The sequence below is a fragment of the Culicoides brevitarsis genome, chromosome 3 (assembly GCF_036172545.1).
Source record: "Culicoides brevitarsis isolate CSIRO-B50_1 chromosome 3, AGI_CSIRO_Cbre_v1, whole genome shotgun sequence".
Taxonomy (NCBI): Eukaryota; Metazoa; Arthropoda; class Insecta; order Diptera; family Ceratopogonidae; genus Culicoides; species Culicoides brevitarsis.
In genome coordinates this window covers 15,141,827-15,160,897 of record NC_087087.1, presented here as the reverse complement: position 1 = coordinate 15,160,897, position 19,071 = coordinate 15,141,827, and the positions used below count along the sequence as shown (strand labels likewise).

The following is a 19,071-nucleotide window of genomic DNA, read 5'->3' as shown; positions in this document are numbered from 1 at the left end:
AAAAATTTTAATTAATTTTTAAATTTTTAACAATTTATAGAAAAGAGTTACAATTTACTGAAAAAAGTTATCGAAACACAAAATTTTCACAACGTATGCGTTTTTCCATGCCATTAGCGTAAGTACAGAAAGGATGCTGCTGCTGCTGCAATCTCTGGCGCGTACATCGATGCATTTTTCGAGCGAAGAGAAAATTTTACATTTCCACAAATGACCTAGATTTTACTATAATACTACTATTAATGCACTTTTGTGCTGTTCGTGTGTGTGTGTGTGTGTGGCAAATTGGTGAATGAATAGATGGCGCATGACAGTAGTAAAGTACATTTTTTCGGATATTTTACGAGCAATTGTATTGTAATAATATGCCAAAAATAAGTTTTTCCTCGTCACGTACCGCTCGAGCCAAACGCACGTACCGCCATCGACAGAAGCGAAAAAAGGGGCAATTAACCAGCCAATTCGTATTCATTGAGCGTTCGATGTAAATTTATCGCGTCGCATATTTTTTTTTTTTTTTGGTCCGTAATTATGATGATGATGATGTGCTAATGACTTACCTTTCTACGACCGCAACAAAGCATTCTACGATGTCCACTGGCTGTTGTTTTCAGGCGTGCAAACTTTCTCCACTGCATTAGTTGACTACTTTAGATGGCGTTGTGATCGTTCGCGGCGCTATATTTTTCGGACAAATATATCGCCGCTGTTGGATTTTTCGGTTGCTGCTTGCTGAGAATTTTTTGTGTGTCAAGTGGAGATTTTTTATTGTGAATCCACATTGAGATAACTTATTTTTATTATTACGGTACACATTTAATAACAATTTATTTTTATTTTTTTAACTTATTTTTTTGATTCGTCTCTCCTTTTTTACTTTATTCTTCTTCTTATTTACTCGTTAAATGCTTATCTCTGCAAAAAATAAATTTAATTGGAAAATTAATTGAGTGAAAATTGTTAAAAATAGGATTTTTCTTTAAAAAAGTGGTCATTTATTTAAAAATTAAATTTAAAAAAAAATCTAGAATGAAAAATTTAATTAATTTTATTTAAAAATTTTTTAATTAAAAATTATTATTAAAAAATTATTTTTTTTTAATTTTTAATTTTCAGGCTAATTTTTAAAATTAATAATTAATGTTGTAAATTTTTTTTTAAATTAATTTAATTTATTTTTATTAATAATTATTAATTTATTAATTAATTGATAAAAATAAATTATTAAAATAGACTTAAAATCTTTTAAAAATGAAAAAGTTGACAGCTGTCATTTTTTTAATTGTAAAAGTTTGAAAAATGACAGCTTTGTTTGATTTTTTTTCAAATTTAAAATGAAAATTTGATTTTTTAACAAAAATAAAATTAAATTAATTCACAAATTAATTAAAAAATTAAATTTCAGCGAAAATTTTCACAATAAATAAATTTTTGACATATCCCAATGCACATTCATGACATATCCCACTGCCAAATTTTCAAAATTATTTTAAAATTTTTTCACTTTAAATCATTAAATTTCTGAATTTTTCATGATTTTCAAGACACTTAACAGTTTTACTTGATTTTATATTAAAAAATTTCACCCCAAAGAACATTTTAAATTTTCGCCCCAGTGCACATTTTGAAAATTTCATTTAAAAAATCAAATTTTTAGATAAAATCAATTTTTTAGCATATTAAAAGCTGAAAACTTTTAAAAAATTTGAAAAAATAATAAAAATTCGTTTAAAATTTAAAATTCCCTATAAATTTGTTAAAAAATTATTTTATCCAAGTCTTTGTTCAACAAATCCTCTCTAACAAAACACGACAAAAAACATTGATCGATAAGCCTTCCGACCAACAGCAACAGCAACAACAAGAAAATGCATCAAAAACAACAAAAACTCTGCTAAAAGCCCTTTTCACACACACAGCAAAATCCGTTCCGTGCTGTCCACGAGCCGTAGATACACATCAGAAATGCATATCTCTTATCAGTTACTGTCATTTCATCTATGCAGCCTGCGTGTCATACGTCGTCGTACGTAAATAAAATGATTACGAAAATACGATTACGGCGGACTGTGTGGTAAAGTTTACCGCTGGAGCATAAAGGTGAAATATTCTACTCGAATATAAATTATAAACACGAATAAAATGTTTTTCCACGAATGTACGACGCACAGGATTTGTGTAGCATAATAGTCGAGTAGAGTTGGATTTTATGTACAAATAAACACATTTATCTTCCATTCATACGGCATTTTGTGTGAAAATCAGCAGAAAAAAGATCCTGGAGTGTATGATAAATGTTAGGGGCGATCAAATTAGCTTTGAATTAGCGGGAAATGCAAAAAAAAATTAAAAATTGAAAATTTTGACAGTAGATGTCACTTTTTGTAAAGTGTCAACTGTCAAAATTTTAACAATTGAATTTTTTTAGAAAGATTTAGATTAAAATTTATAAAATTTAATTTAAAATGACAATAGACCTTAAAGATATTAGAAAAAAAATTATTTTGACATTTAAGGAGAATTTTTTTTGACAGATGTCAATTTTTTTTTACAAATTAAGTAAGACTTTAAATTAAAAAGTTTTAAAAAAGTGTTTTTAATTTTTCTTTAGAAAAAAAATTAATTTTCATATTTACTAAACTTTTTCGAAATTTTCTTGTCATTGTCTTTCAATAAATTTTTGATAATTATCTGACAGCTGTCAAAATTTCTAAAAAATTATAAATTTTTCATTTTTTTAATAATATTTTTGAATTATTTTTTGTTTATAATATTTTTTATATTTTTGGAAAAAAAATTAAGATTACGAAAAATTTTATTTCAATACAAAATGTCATGCGTTTTGACATCTGTCATTTTTTTTTTGCAAAATATGTAAATATTGAATCATCTGTATTCATTTTAATTCAAAATTTGGAAGATTTCTACAGTTTTCGTCTTTTTAAAACCAAATTTTGAAAAATTTTGACAGCTGTCAATTAAATGTCAAAAAATTATTCAAAAGTAATTATTGACATCTGTCAAAAAATGTTAAAATTTTAAACATATTCAACCGTTTTAAAGGAAATTTTAAACAAAAAACGTTAAAAATGACATTTTAGCTAAAATTTTAAAACCTGTCAATTAATTGTCAAAAATTTATTTAAAATAAAATATTGACATCTGTCAAAAAATTTAAATTTTCGATTTGATTTTAAAACATTTAAAGAACTCTTTGTAAAAATTTCTGTTCAAACTTATTTCAAAAAATGACTTTTCATCTAAAATTTTGACACCTGTCATTTTTCAAACTGTCAATTTTCCTTTGAAAATCATTCTAAATAAATTTCTTTGATAATTTCAAATCCTTTTCGCCTTCAGCCCTATTCCAACATTCCCTCGTAACACAGAAAAAGGATCGCAAACAGCTATAAAACAAAACTCGCTATCATATTTTCCCCGTACAAAACTCGTGTCTCTACTACCTCAATGAAACAAGTCGGTTAATTCTCGTTGCCGTTTTCTATAACGGTACTACGAATCGATCGATATTCTGTCATACACACACACGACACTACGGAGCTACGTACGGATAGAGGAGCAGTTTTGATGTTGTTTAGGGAAGAAGAAAAATTCCTCAGGATTTTCTCACAATAATTTTCCTGCTGCTGCTGCTACGGAACGTACGACGGGCACGAACGATGCCATAAATTATGAAAAAAGACAAATTACTCCCACAAAAGTTGACATTAAATTAATTTTTAATTATGTTATCAAAAAAATTTTTTTGCGTGTGTGACGGGGGACCAAAACACGCAGCGCACTATACACACTTTTCATTAAATATTAATGACCACCATTTTGAAAAATGAACAATAAACTGTTAACATGCATCGTACAGACCCGTAGAGCACTTACATTTTTTTTTTATTAATTTTTATTTTTAATTAAGATTAATTAAAGCTCACACTTTTTTTTTCTTTTAAACTTTTTTTTTCTTCCTTTTTTTATTTTTTAAAAAATTTCACTAGTGATGAACTTTTAACTCAAAATTATTTTTTTTCTTTCTTTCTTTTTCGAGTTTGATTGATTGTTTTTATTTCAAACCAAATAAAAAAATATTTTTCTCACTAATTTATTGGCTTAAATCAAAAAAAGTTCTTTTTCGTAGATTTTTCGTCAAATCCTTGCGATTTTCTCTAAACTTTTTTAGGTTTTTTTTTAATAAAAGTGATAAAGAGGTGTGTGATGTATGTACGAGAAAATCAAAAAGTAGTTCATTTTTTCACTAGTGTCTCGTTAAAACTAAATCCGGTTTATGCATTTTCCATTTGAATCGATAGATACGTGAAGTGGTTGTCTCGTATGTGTATTCAATTTTGTGGTAACAGTGCGGGGTTACCATGTCGAGGGTGTGTGTGTTGATAATGGAGTGACAGAAGGGAGACATGCGCAATTGAGGGCGAATGGGATGTCGGGAATGGGGTGATGATAAGAGTGCGACTCTGGATTCTGGATTTATGGGAGAATTAACGGTATGTTGACTTATTATTTTTCAAAAAAATTTTTTTTTATTTCAAATCTGTATTTTTTTGTTATTTTGATATTTTCCTTTAAAAATTTTAATAATTAAATATTAAAATTATTTTAGAAAATTAATTTGTTTAAATTTTTAAAGAAAACTAAAAAAAAAATTCAATTTATTATTCAAAAATATTAGAAGTGTCTAAAAATCTGTATTTTTTTGTTATTTTGATATTTTCCTTTAAAATTTGTTTATTTTTTTAATAATTAAATATTTTTTAAAATTATTTTAGAAAATTAATTTGTTTAAATTTTTGAAGAAATTTAATGATTAATTTTAATTAATAATTTATTTAAAATTGAATAAATTAATTAATTAAAATTCAAAATAACTAAAAAATTAAGATTTTTAGACACTTTAAAAATTTTTTGAATATTAAATTGAATTTGCTTCTTTTTTAGTTTAGAATATTTTTATTTATTTCTGAAATAAAAAAAAAAAAAAAAAATATGAAATATTTCCTAAAAAATTAATAAAATTAAATAATAAATTATTTAAAAAAATTAATTTTTAACTTTTTAAATTATTAAATTGAATTACTTTTTTTTTTAAATAATTATTTTTAAAAATTAAATTAATTAAAATTTAATAAAATTATCAAATAAATTAAATTAAATTAATTTATGAATTAATTAATTAATATTTTATAAATTAATTAATTAAAAAATAAATTAATTAATTTAGTAAAACTTTTTAAATTATTTTTAAAAAAATCAAAAATCTGTCGAAATTATTATCAAAATTATTTAAAAAATTTCACCTTTTTCATTTAAAAAGTACTTTTGGATTTTTTAAAACTTATTTATTTTTTTTTTAAATATTATTTTCAAAAAAAAAAAAAAATAAAAAAAAATTAGATTTTAATGTTCTTCAAATATCTTCATAAAATTATTTTAATAGATGTCAACTAAAAATTCAAAAGATTTGTAAAATTTTAAATTAAAAAAAAATTAAAGATTAAAATTGCTATTTTTTATATCAGAAATTGAATCAAATCTTTTAAAATAAAAAAAAAAATAAATTAAATTTTTAAAATAAAAAAAAAATAAATTTTTAGACATCTTTTTCTTAATTTTTATGTAAAAAATATTTTTAATTTTTTTTTTTAAATGCTCAAACTTTAATTTTTAAAATTTTTTGACAGCTGTCAATATTTTTTTCTACCTACAAAAAGATTTTTAGAAAAAAAAATTAATCATAAAATGTTCAAATTTTAATCATTTTTACAAAATTTTGAATCTGCACACATTTCACACTCATTCTCATATAAAGAAAAACGACCCAGTTGTCACATTTTGTATTTAAAAATCATTTTTTCGCATTAGGTCCCTTTAAATTTAACAACATTCAAAATCAACAATCCCGCTATTGTCTGAAAAACCTTCAAAAATCTCACTAAATATGAAAAATTTAGTCCAATACAGCTCCTCAAGCGATGACGAATCCTCATCTGAACCTGAAACGACTGAAATTAACAAAAATCAAAGTCCTCCAACAAAAAAACGGTACAAAAAAATACTCCTTCAAAAAAAATTAACTAAAATTTTAACTTTTTCTTGTAGAAAACTTCCGGTTCCTTCATTTCTCACAACAAAAACCCCCAAAACTGACGATCCTCCCGACAACCCGAACGAACATCAAGGACGCCAACGTTCCATCAAGCACGAACGCGGAATTTGGGCAACTTTTCTCTACATACCGGTGCCTGCCTTTGACTTTTTTGAAGAAACACAACAACAAATCATCAAATTTTTGGAAAAATCTTCGAGAAAATTAAAAATTGAAATTATTGAAGACCTTCACGTTAGCGTCACGAAACTTTTAATCCTCAAACATCACTGGATCGAGTCGTTTATCGACACAATTTCAGAGAAAATCCGAGATTTACCGAGATTCAAGATAAACTTTAGCGAAATCGAGGTCTATTGCAACGAGGAAAAGACAAGAACGTTCATCGGAATTAAAATTATCGACGTCGTTCAACTTTTAAAAGTCACCGAAGCACTCGATGAATGCCTCACAGAGTTCAAACTACCAAAATATTACGAAGATCCGTCGTTTCACGTGTCAATTTTGTGGTGTCTAGGGGATCAAAAAGAATTTTTCGAACAAAAAAAAGCAGAATTACAACAAATTTTCGATAAATCCATGGCCGAAAGTACTTTTCAAGCTTCTGTTAATGAGTTGCTGTGCAAATGTGGCAACCGTTCATACAAATTCCCCCTTAGATGATTAAATTTTTTTACATTTTATTAATTTTCTCTGCATTTTTTCTGTTTTTTTCGCTAATTTACAATCCAGGTTGCAATCCGAAGCCGGGTCCTTTGGGTTCTTCCGTCAACGAAGTGAGTCCCCCCTTCGGCTCTGACGCAAATCTTCCATTTCGGGGTCCCGGAGCGGGTTTTTTGCCCGCTTTCAAGTCATCCAAAATTTTTGCGGTATCGGCAGCGGTCAAATCCTCGTAATAATCATCGTTGACAGCCATCATGGGAGCATTAACGCACGCCCCGAGACACTCAACCTCCGAAATTGTAAAAAGCCCATCTTTTGTGGTCTCGCCAACTTCGATTCCGAGCTTGCTGCGACACGTATTCAGCACGTCGTCAGAGTTGCAAAGCCAGCAAGGTGTCGTCGTGCATACCTGAATGTGATATTTTCCCGTCGGTTTTCGCATGAACATCGTGTAAAAAGTGGCGACTTCGTAAACGCGCATCGGCGGCAAGCCCAAAATTTCCGCAACTTTGTTCATGGCGGAAATCGGGAGCCATCCGTGTTGCCGCTGAGCCAAATCCAGCAAGGGAATCATCGCGCCACGCTTATGACCTTCCGGGTAAATGGCGAGAATGGCATCCATTCGCTTCCTGTTTTCATTCGTGAACTCGAACGGGATATTTGGGTTGTCCTCGGGCGTGTCGCGGTGCACGAAGAGATTATCGCTGGCACGCACCGCCGAAGAACTGATGCCTCGCAAGCCACGCCACTAAAAAAAAATTAAAAAATATGAAAAATTAGTACTGAAATCGTTGTTTTTGTGTTACATAATTTTCCAGAAGCCACAAAATCGGCTTTAAAAAATTAAATTTTTGGAATTTTATCGTAAAAAATAACTTACGATGGCGGAAACGGCATTTCTGGAGTTCATCAACATCGTAAATACCCCAAATTAGGACGATTTTTCGAAAATTACCGAGAAAAAATCGCTTTGTGAGAAATGTTTTGAAAAATTTCGGGTGACAGGAGCTTTTGACAATTGAAACGTCACTTTAACTGTCAAGAAAATTTCATTCTGTGCAGATTTCGGTAATATTTTTTTTCGATTTTTACCATTTTTTGGCAATTTTCTTCAAAATTTCGTGTGACAAACGAATTTTAAGGACATTTTCTTCAAAATTCTTAAAAAATATTAAAATTTTTTACAATTTTTATTCGTTTTTGTTGGTTACGCAACGCTTCTCTTCGAATATTTTCGCAGCACATTAATTTTTTTTTGTCTTTGCAGCAAAAACATACAAGATGAGAGTTAGCGCAGTTCGTATGGCTCAACATTTCGGCCAATTGATCAAGGTCAAAGGCATTGTGACGCATTCGTTGTCGCCCTTTGAGCAACGGGCCTTTGCTAAAGCCGTTTCCTTTGGTATTCCCAACTTGATTCGTCGTTTCCGCGATGAAGTTTTCTATGTTGTTCCACGTAAGGATGGGTTTTTGATAGTTTTTTGTTCGGGGAAATTGATTTTTTTTTTGTTTTTCTTTTAGCTTTCCTCATTGGATATGCGACGTATGCCTGGATTGATGGATTGCATCACGAATACAGCCGCAAGAACCCCAAGGATTACGAAAACGACGTCTAAAATGATGAAATTTGGCTTCTAGATGTGAAAAATGTTCAATAACAAAAATAAATATTAGCTAAAATTGAGTGATTTTTTTGGATTTTGTTGAAAGTTTCGCGTTTGAGAGAGGAAAAATTGCGGTTGAGGAGTTAAATTCAATAAAATTCGTCAAAAATTTACATTTTTGGTGAAAAATTTTGCAAAACAGAAGTAAAAATGGTAAAATTCTTCAAGAATAAACATTTTTAGTGAGGAATTTTGCTCAAAAGGAGTAAGAATTGACATTTTCACTGAATAAATTTGCAAAAAAGGAGAAAATATTCTAAAATTTCTTCAAAAATTAATATTTTTGATAAGAAATTTTGTGAAAAAGAAGCAAAAATTTAATAACTTCCTTAAAAAATTTCAATTTGAAGAAGGAAATTTGCGGTTAACAAGCAAAAATTAACAAATTTCTTGATATTTTTTAAGAAATTTTTCATTTTTAATTGAAAATTCTTGTTATCAAAGATCAAAAATCTGAATTTTATCAAAATTTGTCAATTTTAGTAAAGAATTTGGCGAAATATGAGCAAAAGCTTCGAAATTTCTTAAAACTTTTTATCCAAAAAAGGGAAAATTGTGATTCACGAGTGAAATTTCTTCATAATTTTTATTTTTTGATCAATTTCAAGTGAAAATTCTTCAAAATTTCTTCTAATTTGAAATTTTTTCTAATTTTTTTTTAATTTTTGGAGATCGTTTTTTTGAAAAAGGTAAAAAAGTAAAAAAAAATCGTTCAAAATTAATATTTAAATTAGATAATTAATCAAATTTTAATTTTTAGAAGAAAAATTTGGAATTTTGAGGATAAATTTCTAAATATTTTTACAAAATTGATCAGTTTTAGAGTAAAAATTAACAAAAAATAGCAAAATTTTATAAATTTTTTTCAAAGGTTGTCATTTGAAGTGTATATTTGCCATTAAAGAGTAAAAATTAATTTATTTCTTAAATTTTTTAATAAAATTTGGCAATTTTTTAAAAAATTTTAATCAAAAGGAGCAAAAAATTAAAATTTTCTTATTCTAAAGCAAAAAATTTGCGATTTTTAACAAAAACTTCATTTATTTCGTGAATATTTTTCAAAGTTTGTCATTTCAAATCAATTTTTAAATACAAAACTTCATTAATTTTTAATTTAAAAGGGAAAATTCATTAATTTTTTCAAATTTTTTAAATTCTAAATTAAAGATTCGCAATTTATGAGCAAAAATTCTAACAGTATTTCAAAATATTTAATTTTTTAAATGAAATTCTTACGGCTAAGGAGAAAAAAATCAATATTTCTCCGAAAATTTATCATTTTACAGCAAAAAATTCGATATTCAACTTAAAAATTCATGAAATTCTTCAAAATTCTCCTTTTCAAAGCGAAAGACTTGCAATCGAGCTTTGAATAATCGACGGCAGCACTCCAAATTCCTTCAATTCTTGAATCTGTTCTTTGAGTCGAGGCGTTACATGACTTTTTAACAACGAAATTATCTTCTCCATTTGTTTCTCGTTCGCATAAGCCATGAAAAGTGCGGCGATATGAGCTCTCCCCAAGCGTAACGCCAGTTCTGTCAACTCGATATAGTCCAGATAAGCAGTTAACGGGCAACTTTGAAGCAAAATTAAACTTTTGGCCAAAACATGATCTTGCACGTCACTTTTCGAACGAACAAATGGCGCCTTAATGACCGTCATCCAAGCCGATGCGAGTCCCGAGACGTGCAAAAGTTCCGTTCTGCTTGATAAAATGACGACCAGCGATTGAAGTTGTTGCGTCATGTCCTTGGCAATCATTTGTTTCAAAACTCCGTTCCACACTTGCGGCTCGTAAATTTCGAATCCGAGACAAATGTAGACGATGAGTTCCAATCCGCGTGTGTCGTCGGCATGTTTTTTCCAAATTTCCTTGAGCAAAGCGAGTTTTTCGATGGATTTGAACTTTTCTTTGTTCATTTTGTAGCCGAGTTGGGACATGTGATGCACGCATTTTAGTACGTTGTAGTAATCGGCGCTGATTAATTCGCCGTATTCCATGTCGCTGTGATCGCCGGTGCTGAGTTTCGTGTAACATTCGACGAGTTGGAGCTCTTTTCCGGTACTTTTCGCGGTATTTCGGTCCAAAATCTGGAACATGAGGAACGTCATGGCTTTTGTGGTGTCCCAACTTTTGAGAATAAAATACGCCCGCACGATATTTTCGTCGGAAACGCTGCCAAAACCGTCTTCGTTCGCGTTATTTATCGTCGTTTCCTCAAACATGGTCGACTCATTGGCGACATTTGACCGACGATCGCTATTTTCAAGTCCGAGCCACTTTTCAACGAGCTTCGTTTGGATCCGATCGAAGTCAAGTTTGTGTAAAATTGCAATTTCCTCGCAAAGACGGTTAATGTTCACTTTTTGATCATGTAAAATACTCTCGTGCTTGTACAAAGTTTGAATCAGCTCCGAGGGATTTTGCGCAAGAATCATCAAGTGATCTTCCACGAGCCCGTATTGATGCAATAAATGTTGCGTTTTGAGGATCGGGTACTTTTGCTTCATTTTGACGACAACTTCTTTCGCTTTCGGATGCGCCATGAGCTCTTCTTCGTTTTCGAGGACGAAATTGTAGCATTCCTGTGCGGCATTTACTTGGTCGATGCCTTCTGGGGAGTAGTTCATGGTGAAATACAGCAAAAAGGTGATTTTGTGTTTGGTTTGCATGTGGTCCGTAAGTCGAAGAACCTAAAAAATTTATGAAAAATTATTTTTTTTTTTAAATTTAAAGAAATTTTTAGAGACAAACCCCTTGCAAAAACCGATCATTGGTCTCGGTAAGATGCCAAACGCCAGTTTCCTCAGCGACAGTTTTGCGCTCGTTAACGGAGTTTTTGACAGCAGCCATGCAAAAGTATTCAATCTCGTGTAGGGGTTCTTGTTTTTTGATCAGAGACACGAGTTCGATCAAGGGAAGCCATTTTTCGCAGTTGTCGACGCAAATTTCGCTATCTGAAATATTTAAAAAATATTTAAAATTTTATTTTTGAAGAAAAACAGATTGAAAAAAAAATTTTAAATTATTTTTTTAAAGAAAAATTAAAAAAATAAAATTTTAAAGAAAAATTAAATAAAATTTTAAAGAAAAATTAAATAAAAAATTAAATAAAAATTTAAAGAAAAATTAAATTAAATTTTAAAGAAAAATTAAAAAAAAACTTAAAGAAAAATTAAATAAAATTTTAAAGAAAAATTAAATAAAAAATTAAAGAAAACTTAAATAAAAATTTAAAGAAAAATTACCTAAATAAAATAATTTTTGAAACTTGAATTAGCAGAAGGCGATTTCCAAATTTTTAACGAATTTATTTTAAATTGACATTTATAAAAAATTCTCAAATTTGGGAAATCTTTTACTTTAAAAATGATTTTTTTAGAAGTTTTTAATAATTATTTTATTTATCGCAAAAGTCTTTAAATTTTTTAAATTTTAAGTACAGTATATCTTCTTCACAACCAGTATATTGATAAAATTTAATCAATTTATACGTAATTTTTTTTTTAACTTTTTTTTAGTTAAAAAAATTTTCATAAAATTTCATAAATTCATGAATTCAAAAAATTTTCAGATTTTAAAAAATTCCAAATGAAAAAAACTGATTTTTAATTTTTCAACTCTCAATTTTTAAATTGACGTTTGTGTTAAAGAAAAAATTTTTAGAATATTTTTTTTAATTTTTCAGATATCCGATTTTGAATTATAATTTTTTTTTAATTTTTAGCTTAAAATTTTATAGAAAAATAATTAATAATTTTTAACGGTAATTTTTTTGAACTGACATTTTCATATTTTTGACTTGAATGATTTAAAATTGGCAAATTTTGAAGAAATTTTTAATTTTTCAAAGAATTTTTCAACATAAAATATTTTTTAAAAATTATTTTAAAATTTAGTGTCAAACTTTAACTGTTTTTTTTTTTTTTTTTTGAATTTTTTTGTTTAAATATTTTTTTAAAATTCTAAAATTGTCACATTATCTCTAAAAAAAAAAACTCTAAAAATTTTAAGAATTTTGAAAAATTTTTTAGAAATTAAAAAAAATTGGATAATTTTTGAAAAATTTCTTCTTAAAAAAAATAATAATAAATTAATTCAAATTTCTTACCCAAAATTTCCTTCAAATCCACAGAAATCAACGGATAAAAAGGCACTCGATATTTGGCAATTTTTGGCAGCACCGCTCCATCCGGCGACGTTTTGAACCACCAATCCGACTCTGTTTGTCCCGCGCGATTTTTCCTCGCTGTCGAGCTCTGAATGAGGAACGTCAACACATTTTGCCACAAAATCATGTCAACCGGCAACTGATCGATGTACTCGAGAATTTTGATCGTGCACAAATACAACTCGTAAAAATAAAAATTAAACTGCTTCATGCTCTGTTTGAGCTCTTTCGCCAACATCGCCCGGTCCTGAATCTCATTGACGTACGGCTGACACAAATTCACGAGCTCCTCGACAGTTGTCTTGACCCGAATCTCCTCTTTTCCAAAGACATCCATGGCGATGTCGAATTCCAACTTTTGCGCCGACAGCAAATTTATGATTTGAGCAATTAAAGTTTCCTCGTAATCCCATCCGAAGTCGCGACTCATGCGTTGGAGCAGATTTGTGGGCAGGATTTGACCTTTGAGCTCCTTTGACAAGTCCTGAAATGACGAAAAGTCGAGAGATTTTTTGTATTTGAGCGATTCGTCGATGCGACAGAGCTCCTGATGATGCGAAAAAGTAATTCTGGCACGTTTTGCGGCAAGAACTTGTCGCTCATCGCCCTGAATGTGGAAATATTTCTCCAAAAGTGTGTAAAAATTAATCGTAAATGTCTCGGAAATCTTTACAGCTTCTTTCAAAGCTGCAAATTCCTCATCCGTGAACTGTTCCGAGATCAAAACGTTGAGTCCTTCCATGTAATCGACCCGTTTTTGTGTTATTACGGCCTTCAGGATCTTCCGCTTCAACGATTTTCGTGTATTTTCCGCGAAAATATCCTCATTTTCGACATTTTTGTACTGCCGAATGCGTTGAAGGATCAAAAAAGCCCGCATATGTTGCTTATTTTTGATCAATTTCTCCAATAATCCAACAAGTTCGGTCTTTAACTCGTCTTCGGAGCATCCAAAACGTCCGTATTCGGGATCAACATGACACCACAAATGCTGAACTTGATCATCATCCTGTCGAATACTCAAAATTGCTGTTTTAAGAGCTGTGGAAAGGGCATGAACAGCTAAATTTGGCTCATCTCCGGTTCTAAAAACGATATTTTTCGTATCTTTCGACACCAATGGGCTGGAAATCTCTTCGAAAACTGACAATGAGACATTTTTCTTGTCCGAACTCTTGTTTAAAGCGTCTTTTTCATCATTTTTATCCTTTGTGACGAGCATTTCCTCCGTTATTCGATGCAATTCGTGATAATTTTCAACAACATCCGTTATTTCATGACTTTTATAGAACTGATAACCAATCATCGTCCATTGGAAGAGCTCGTTGACCTCAAAAACGTGCAAAATATCGACGGTACGAACTTTTTCAAGCATCTGATGCAAGATCGGGTACAAAAATAAGTCTTCCAGGTCGTCATCGGGACTCGTAGTTTCCAATTCCTGCTTCAGGGCGAGCAAAATTAACGAAATCAGCTTCGGCACGAACGAATTTTCAGCTTCCAAGTCAAGAAGGGAGACAATAAAGTTCATCGTAACCGTTTTTTCATCCAAAAATCGACACATGGCGAGGATTCCGTCGATTAAATGGCATCCGAGGCACGAACAAAGACGTTTTAGTTGCGAATAAAGGGCGTTAAAGATGGATTTTGGCTTTCTTTCTTGCGTGGCATGGACAATATGAGCAATTCCCTGTTTTAGCAAGACCTCGGATTGGTACAAACTGCCCAAATTTACGGAAATTTTGAATTCATCTCGCAAACAAAGGACTTTTAAGATGTTTTTCACGTTCAAATTGCTGCTGTTGGTCATTGAAGCGACAGTTTTCAGCAATTCCAAGTAAGTTTCGACGTTGTCGGCGTCTCCATTGTCCAACATTGTGACAATTGTCGACACTAATCGTCGATTTGTTTCATTCCGATACTCGGGTTTTACGTTTTTCAGGTAGTCCAGTGCTTTTTCCAGCAAATTGTCTTCCGTTAACATCAAAACGACGTAAATATTCGCTTGAACAGTGATCTCCGGGGCATTTTCCAGCACTTTTCTGACGTCATCGAGCATTTCGGGGAAATTCATCATGACAATTCGTTTCACAAACAGCATTAAATCCGTTCCCGGGAGGTCCAAGGGCCATCCATACTTCTTTTTCAGCACTTTTATCGCCTGATTTTTGTACTCGACGTAAATTTCTTGCGCCAAATGATGTCCGCCGTCGCCATATTTCATCAGCTGGTTCAAAATGGGCGACCATGGAACTGGGGAAGCTTTCAGAATCATCAACGTTGACTCGTATTTGTCGTTTTCGTTGTGCAGCAGCTCGACTGCGGTGACAGAACGTTCGGCCCAATCGGCGATGTGATTGTGCAAAGTGAGGTAATGGATGTAACGTTTGATGGCGTTTTCGGGCGAGAGACATTTTTCGTTGAAAATCGGGTACAAAAAGTCCGTTACTAAGGCGTTGAAGTTGCTGAGTTGAACGCGTTGCAGTAAATTGTAAGCGGTGTCCTCCATTGTCTCTTTGATGTAGTCGTCCAAGGTGATGTTGAGATTGTAGGATTTTTTGAGGATTGACAAGTCTTCGAGACACATGATGATGTCGTCGACAGCTTCGATGCAGGATTCGTATTTGCGTTGAACGTTTCTGAAAAACAAAATTAAGAAAAAATAATTAATTTTTGAATTATTTAAATGTTGAATTAGCGAAAAGGCGATTTTCAAATTTTTAACGGTCAGTTTTTGAATTGACATTTTTTATTTTTTCTGAAAAAATTAGGTAGAAGTTGAAATTATGAAGAAGATTTGTAGTTTTTGAAATTTTATTTGAGTGAAAATTAAAAATTTTTCAAGAATTTTGAGTTTAAATGATAAAATAAGTTCAACGGTAAAATTTATAAATTTAGAAATTTTTTCGAAAATTAAAAATTTATTACCTACCGTAAAATATTTTCAACATATTTTTGTTTCAATACAAAATGCAAAATGCAAAATTTTGATTTTTTAGAATTTTTTTTTTAAAATTAAATTTTAAAGGTTAAATTTTTTAAATTGATTTTTATAAAATTTTCAACCGTTAAAAATTTCTTTTTCGCTAATTCTAAAAATTGAAAGAAATCAAAAGTGAGAAAAATTTAAATATTATACAAGTTTATTAATAAATGAAATCAATATTTCATATTTTTGTACACTGCGTTTTAGATTTCATATTTTTATTTTTATTTTAAAAAAGACATTTTTTTCTACTCAAAATTCAAAAGACGTTTTTTTTTGCAATCTTTTGCAAATTTTACGTCATTTATTTAATTGACATTTACAAATTTTTCATTTTTTATTATAAAATTTAAAATTTTCAATGAAATTTTGCTAAAAAAATGCGTTAACATTTCGCTTTGTCGCTAATTCAATTTTTTAAAATCAAAAACTAGTAAAATTTTTAAGGTTTTTTTTCAAAAAATATTTTCAAAAATTTTGTCAGTTTTTTTAATTTTTATTTTTTTTTTAAAAAATTGAAAAATTTCAAAAAAAATTTTTTTTTTTTAAAAAAAATATTTTTATGAAAATATTCTATGATTATTCACAATTTTCGAAAAAAAATTGTAAATGTCAATTCAAAAAATTAACCGTTAAAAATTTGAAAATTGCTTTTGTGCTAATTCAATTTTAAAAAATTCAAAAACTATTAAAACTTAATGAAAAATTTGTTATTTAAAAAATTTGTTAAAGTATTCAACTATCACCTTTACAAATTTTACTAAAAAAAATTGTGAAAAATTTCAAATTTAAAAAAAATATTTTTTTTTGTATCAAAATATTTTAGTATTTTAGAATTTTTTTAATGGAACTTTAATCAAAGGCATATGAAATTTTTAATTTCAAAATTTAAAACGTTTTTGTTCAAATACACAAAAAATTATTATTATTTTTTTATTTTTTGAAAATTTGCAATTTTTACAATTTTCTAATTTTCAACGGTCATTTTTTGAATTGACATTTACAAATTTTTCATATAAATTTGTCAAAAATAGAAATTTATTACAAAAAATTCGAATTTTAATGAATTTTCTGACTTTTTTTTTATCAAATCAGTTATTAAAATGATAAATAAAAATCAAAAATATGAAAAAATTTAAAATTTTCTGCCTAAAACATAAAAATTTCTCAAAAAATTCATACTTACGCATACAAAAACTTGACATCCTTCAAAATCACGACAATATTATTGGCAAACTCCAATCCAATTTCAGGCCAATAAGGCGAATACTGCAAAGATTTCGTTTTCAAAATGCTCCAATCGACAATTTCCGTCATAAAATGCGGATAAAGTTGCAAAACGCTCGGCGTAAAATGCTTCAACCACTGCACAATTTCAAAGGGTTCAACAGTTTCTGGCACCGAGTTCAACAAAGCTGACAAACTATTAACGCACGTGTAGGGCAAGAAGCTCGCTGTATGTCGCGACCAAATTAACTGCGCTGACCCGAAATTCGAACGAAACATTTCCTTGCAGAACTTGAAGAGGTTCGTGTGACGCACAAAATGCCGCCATTCCGTGTAAAGTTCATTCGGATCGATCAAATGAAGCGTTTCCAGTCGCAAAAGTTTCTCCGTGATGGCTTTTATGTGACTCGCGTATTCCTGAAAAACGACAAAAATTGATGAAAAATTAAGTTTTTCGAAGAAATTTTACAGAAAAATTCAACTTACGTTCGAATTCAAGCGAGAACTGACAAACTCGAGAAATTTTTTCATAATATTTCGGTTTGGAAACTCGTGTTCGGCAATGCTACTGAAGAAAACGGGACTTTCGATCACTTGAAGCAGCTGGTAGAGCTCATTAAAGGGCTCGGTGATGTCAATATTCTTCGCAAAAGCGATCGTATTGCACAATTTTCGTGCTTTTGCCTCGTAAATCGGCTGTAAACTCAGTTCAAACTGCTTTGCAAACTCCTCGGCTTCGTCAAAATGCTCGCGTTGAATGAGTTTTTTCAATCTCAGCTCGGGTTCCGTCTCCGAAATTATCTTCATCTCAATTTCCGTGATATATCCTTCGGCATTTCGCTCGCCACTGACATAATACATGTTCACGGAGCACTTTGACTGGTCCACAAGCCACGTATCTGTCTCCATGGTCAGCTCATTTTTGCAAATCATGAACGGAAAGGTCAAAATTTTGACATAACGAAAGTTATCAGCATCTGGTTTCGTGAGACAAAGCAATTCAATCTCCTCAGAATTGCTATCCATGACGATTAATTCCTCAATTTTGAAGTCATAACCGTCAACTTTGCTAATAAGCTTCGACGAAGGACAAATTTCGAAGATTTCTCCCTCTACGGTGAGTCCAACGACGTAATTCTCGAGATTGTAAATCGCTTTTAGGCCGGAAATCCACTTTGGAAGCTTAATTTTTCGGACATTTCCTTCGTAATAGAACAACAAAGTCTGTTTAATGCTAAAAATGCACATCACAGACCCAAAATGCTCCAAAATTACGTGACAATCGACCGGCGCCTCATATTTTGTCTTCCACAAACGATCAACAATGACGTTATTTAGCAAAGTTTCGTTCACAATTTGACTCTCGTTGTTCCCCGTTGCCTCGGTGAGCATTTTTTCATCCACATTCGATAAGCGATACAACTTTCCGTGCACCGTCAAGGCATAACATGCAGTTCCAAGCATTGTAATGCCCGCAAATGATCGTTTCGGACTCACATCTTCCTCGTCAATCATCAAATTGAACAAAACATTGCCGTCGATATGGACTCCGATGATGCTGCCGTCGGCGAGACATGAAATTACGACGTTACCGCTAGACGTGACGCAGAAACAATCAAAGTTGGCAGGGAGTTCGACGAAATTTGCGTTCATGGCGTTCTCGTTTTTCATTAAATACAGAGATTTTTCGATGGCGATGACCATTTTTTCGTTTTGAACGATGGATTGCAAGTGAGGCACTTTCGCTAAAGGCTGGAAATGCACGAAAAATTAAGAAAATTTTCAAAAATGATGAGATTCGGTACTTACAACTTCTGAATCGCCTTCAAAACCGATTTTAAAGAGACCGTTTGTGGAAAAGGCATTGTTGATGGTCTCATCTTCGATCGCTGAAGGCTCAAATCGGGACCACATCCTGATTTTTTAAGGTTTTTGTTCAGGAATTGATGAAAAAATATTATTTTTTGCATAAATTCGTATGACCGCTAAATAAGATTTTTGAAAATTTGACAGTTCTTTGACAGGAAATCCACCAATGAGCATTCAACGTTCAATATTTTGTTGATTTTTTATTAAATTTAGGCTGTTTTCGGTATTTTTGATGATATTTCCTGAAAAAAAAATTTTTTATTAATTTTTTTTATAAAATCTTACCAAATTTCCTTAAAAAAATTAATTTTTTTCTTATTTTTCAGCTACTTCTCATCGCATATTGTCACCTGG

General features: G+C 30.4%; 5 protein-coding genes across 5 annotated transcripts in view; 2 read left to right on the top strand and 3 right to left on the bottom strand.

Annotated features, from left to right (window-relative positions):
* The window catches only part of LOC134833852 (rho GTPase-activating protein 100F), a 32,553-nt gene extending 31,753 nt beyond the window's left edge, over positions 1-800 (bottom strand). The window contains exon 1 of the mRNA XM_063848326.1: positions 561-800. Within this exon, the coding sequence (XP_063704396.1) occupies positions 561-638 (78 nt within the window). The 5' untranslated portion in view covers positions 639-800. The remainder of the gene's footprint in view (positions 1-560) is intronic.
* Positions 801-5,916: 5,116 nt separating this feature from the next.
* Positions 5,917-6,796, top strand: LOC134833764 (U6 snRNA phosphodiesterase 1). Its single transcript, XM_063848204.1, has 2 exons — positions 5,917-6,069; positions 6,127-6,796. The coding sequence occupies exons 1-2, from the start codon at positions 5,966-5,968 to the stop codon at positions 6,794-6,796; spliced, it is 774 nt and encodes a 257-aa protein (XP_063704274.1). The 5' UTR covers positions 5,917-5,965.
* LOC134833765 (NADH dehydrogenase [ubiquinone] flavoprotein 2, mitochondrial) lies at positions 6,789-7,832 on the bottom strand. Its single transcript, XM_063848205.1, has 2 exons — positions 7,677-7,832; positions 6,789-7,544 (listed from the first exon to the last, which is right to left on the bottom strand). The coding sequence occupies exons 1-2, from the start codon at positions 7,710-7,712 to the stop codon at positions 6,855-6,857; spliced, it is 726 nt and encodes a 241-aa protein (XP_063704275.1). The 5' UTR covers positions 7,713-7,832; the 3' UTR covers positions 6,789-6,854.
* Positions 7,725-8,480, top strand: LOC134833766 (cytochrome b-c1 complex subunit 8). The gene is made up of 3 exons (XM_063848206.1): positions 7,725-7,864; positions 8,064-8,252; positions 8,318-8,480. The coding sequence occupies exons 2-3, from the start codon at positions 8,078-8,080 to the stop codon at positions 8,410-8,412; spliced, it is 270 nt and encodes an 89-aa protein (XP_063704276.1). The 5' UTR covers positions 7,725-7,864; positions 8,064-8,077; the 3' UTR covers positions 8,413-8,480.
* A 1,033-nt stretch (positions 8,481-9,513) lies between these two features.
* Positions 9,514-18,770, bottom strand: LOC134834897 (uncharacterized). Its single transcript, XM_063849703.1, has 6 exons — positions 18,658-18,770; positions 17,335-18,600; positions 16,808-17,265; positions 12,576-15,274; positions 11,219-11,421; positions 9,514-11,157 (listed from the first exon to the last, which is right to left on the bottom strand). The coding sequence occupies exons 1-6, from the start codon at positions 18,760-18,762 to the stop codon at positions 9,802-9,804; spliced, it is 6,087 nt and encodes a 2,028-aa protein (XP_063705773.1). The 5' UTR covers positions 18,763-18,770; the 3' UTR covers positions 9,514-9,801.
* Between the last annotated feature and the right edge of the window lie 301 nt (positions 18,771-19,071).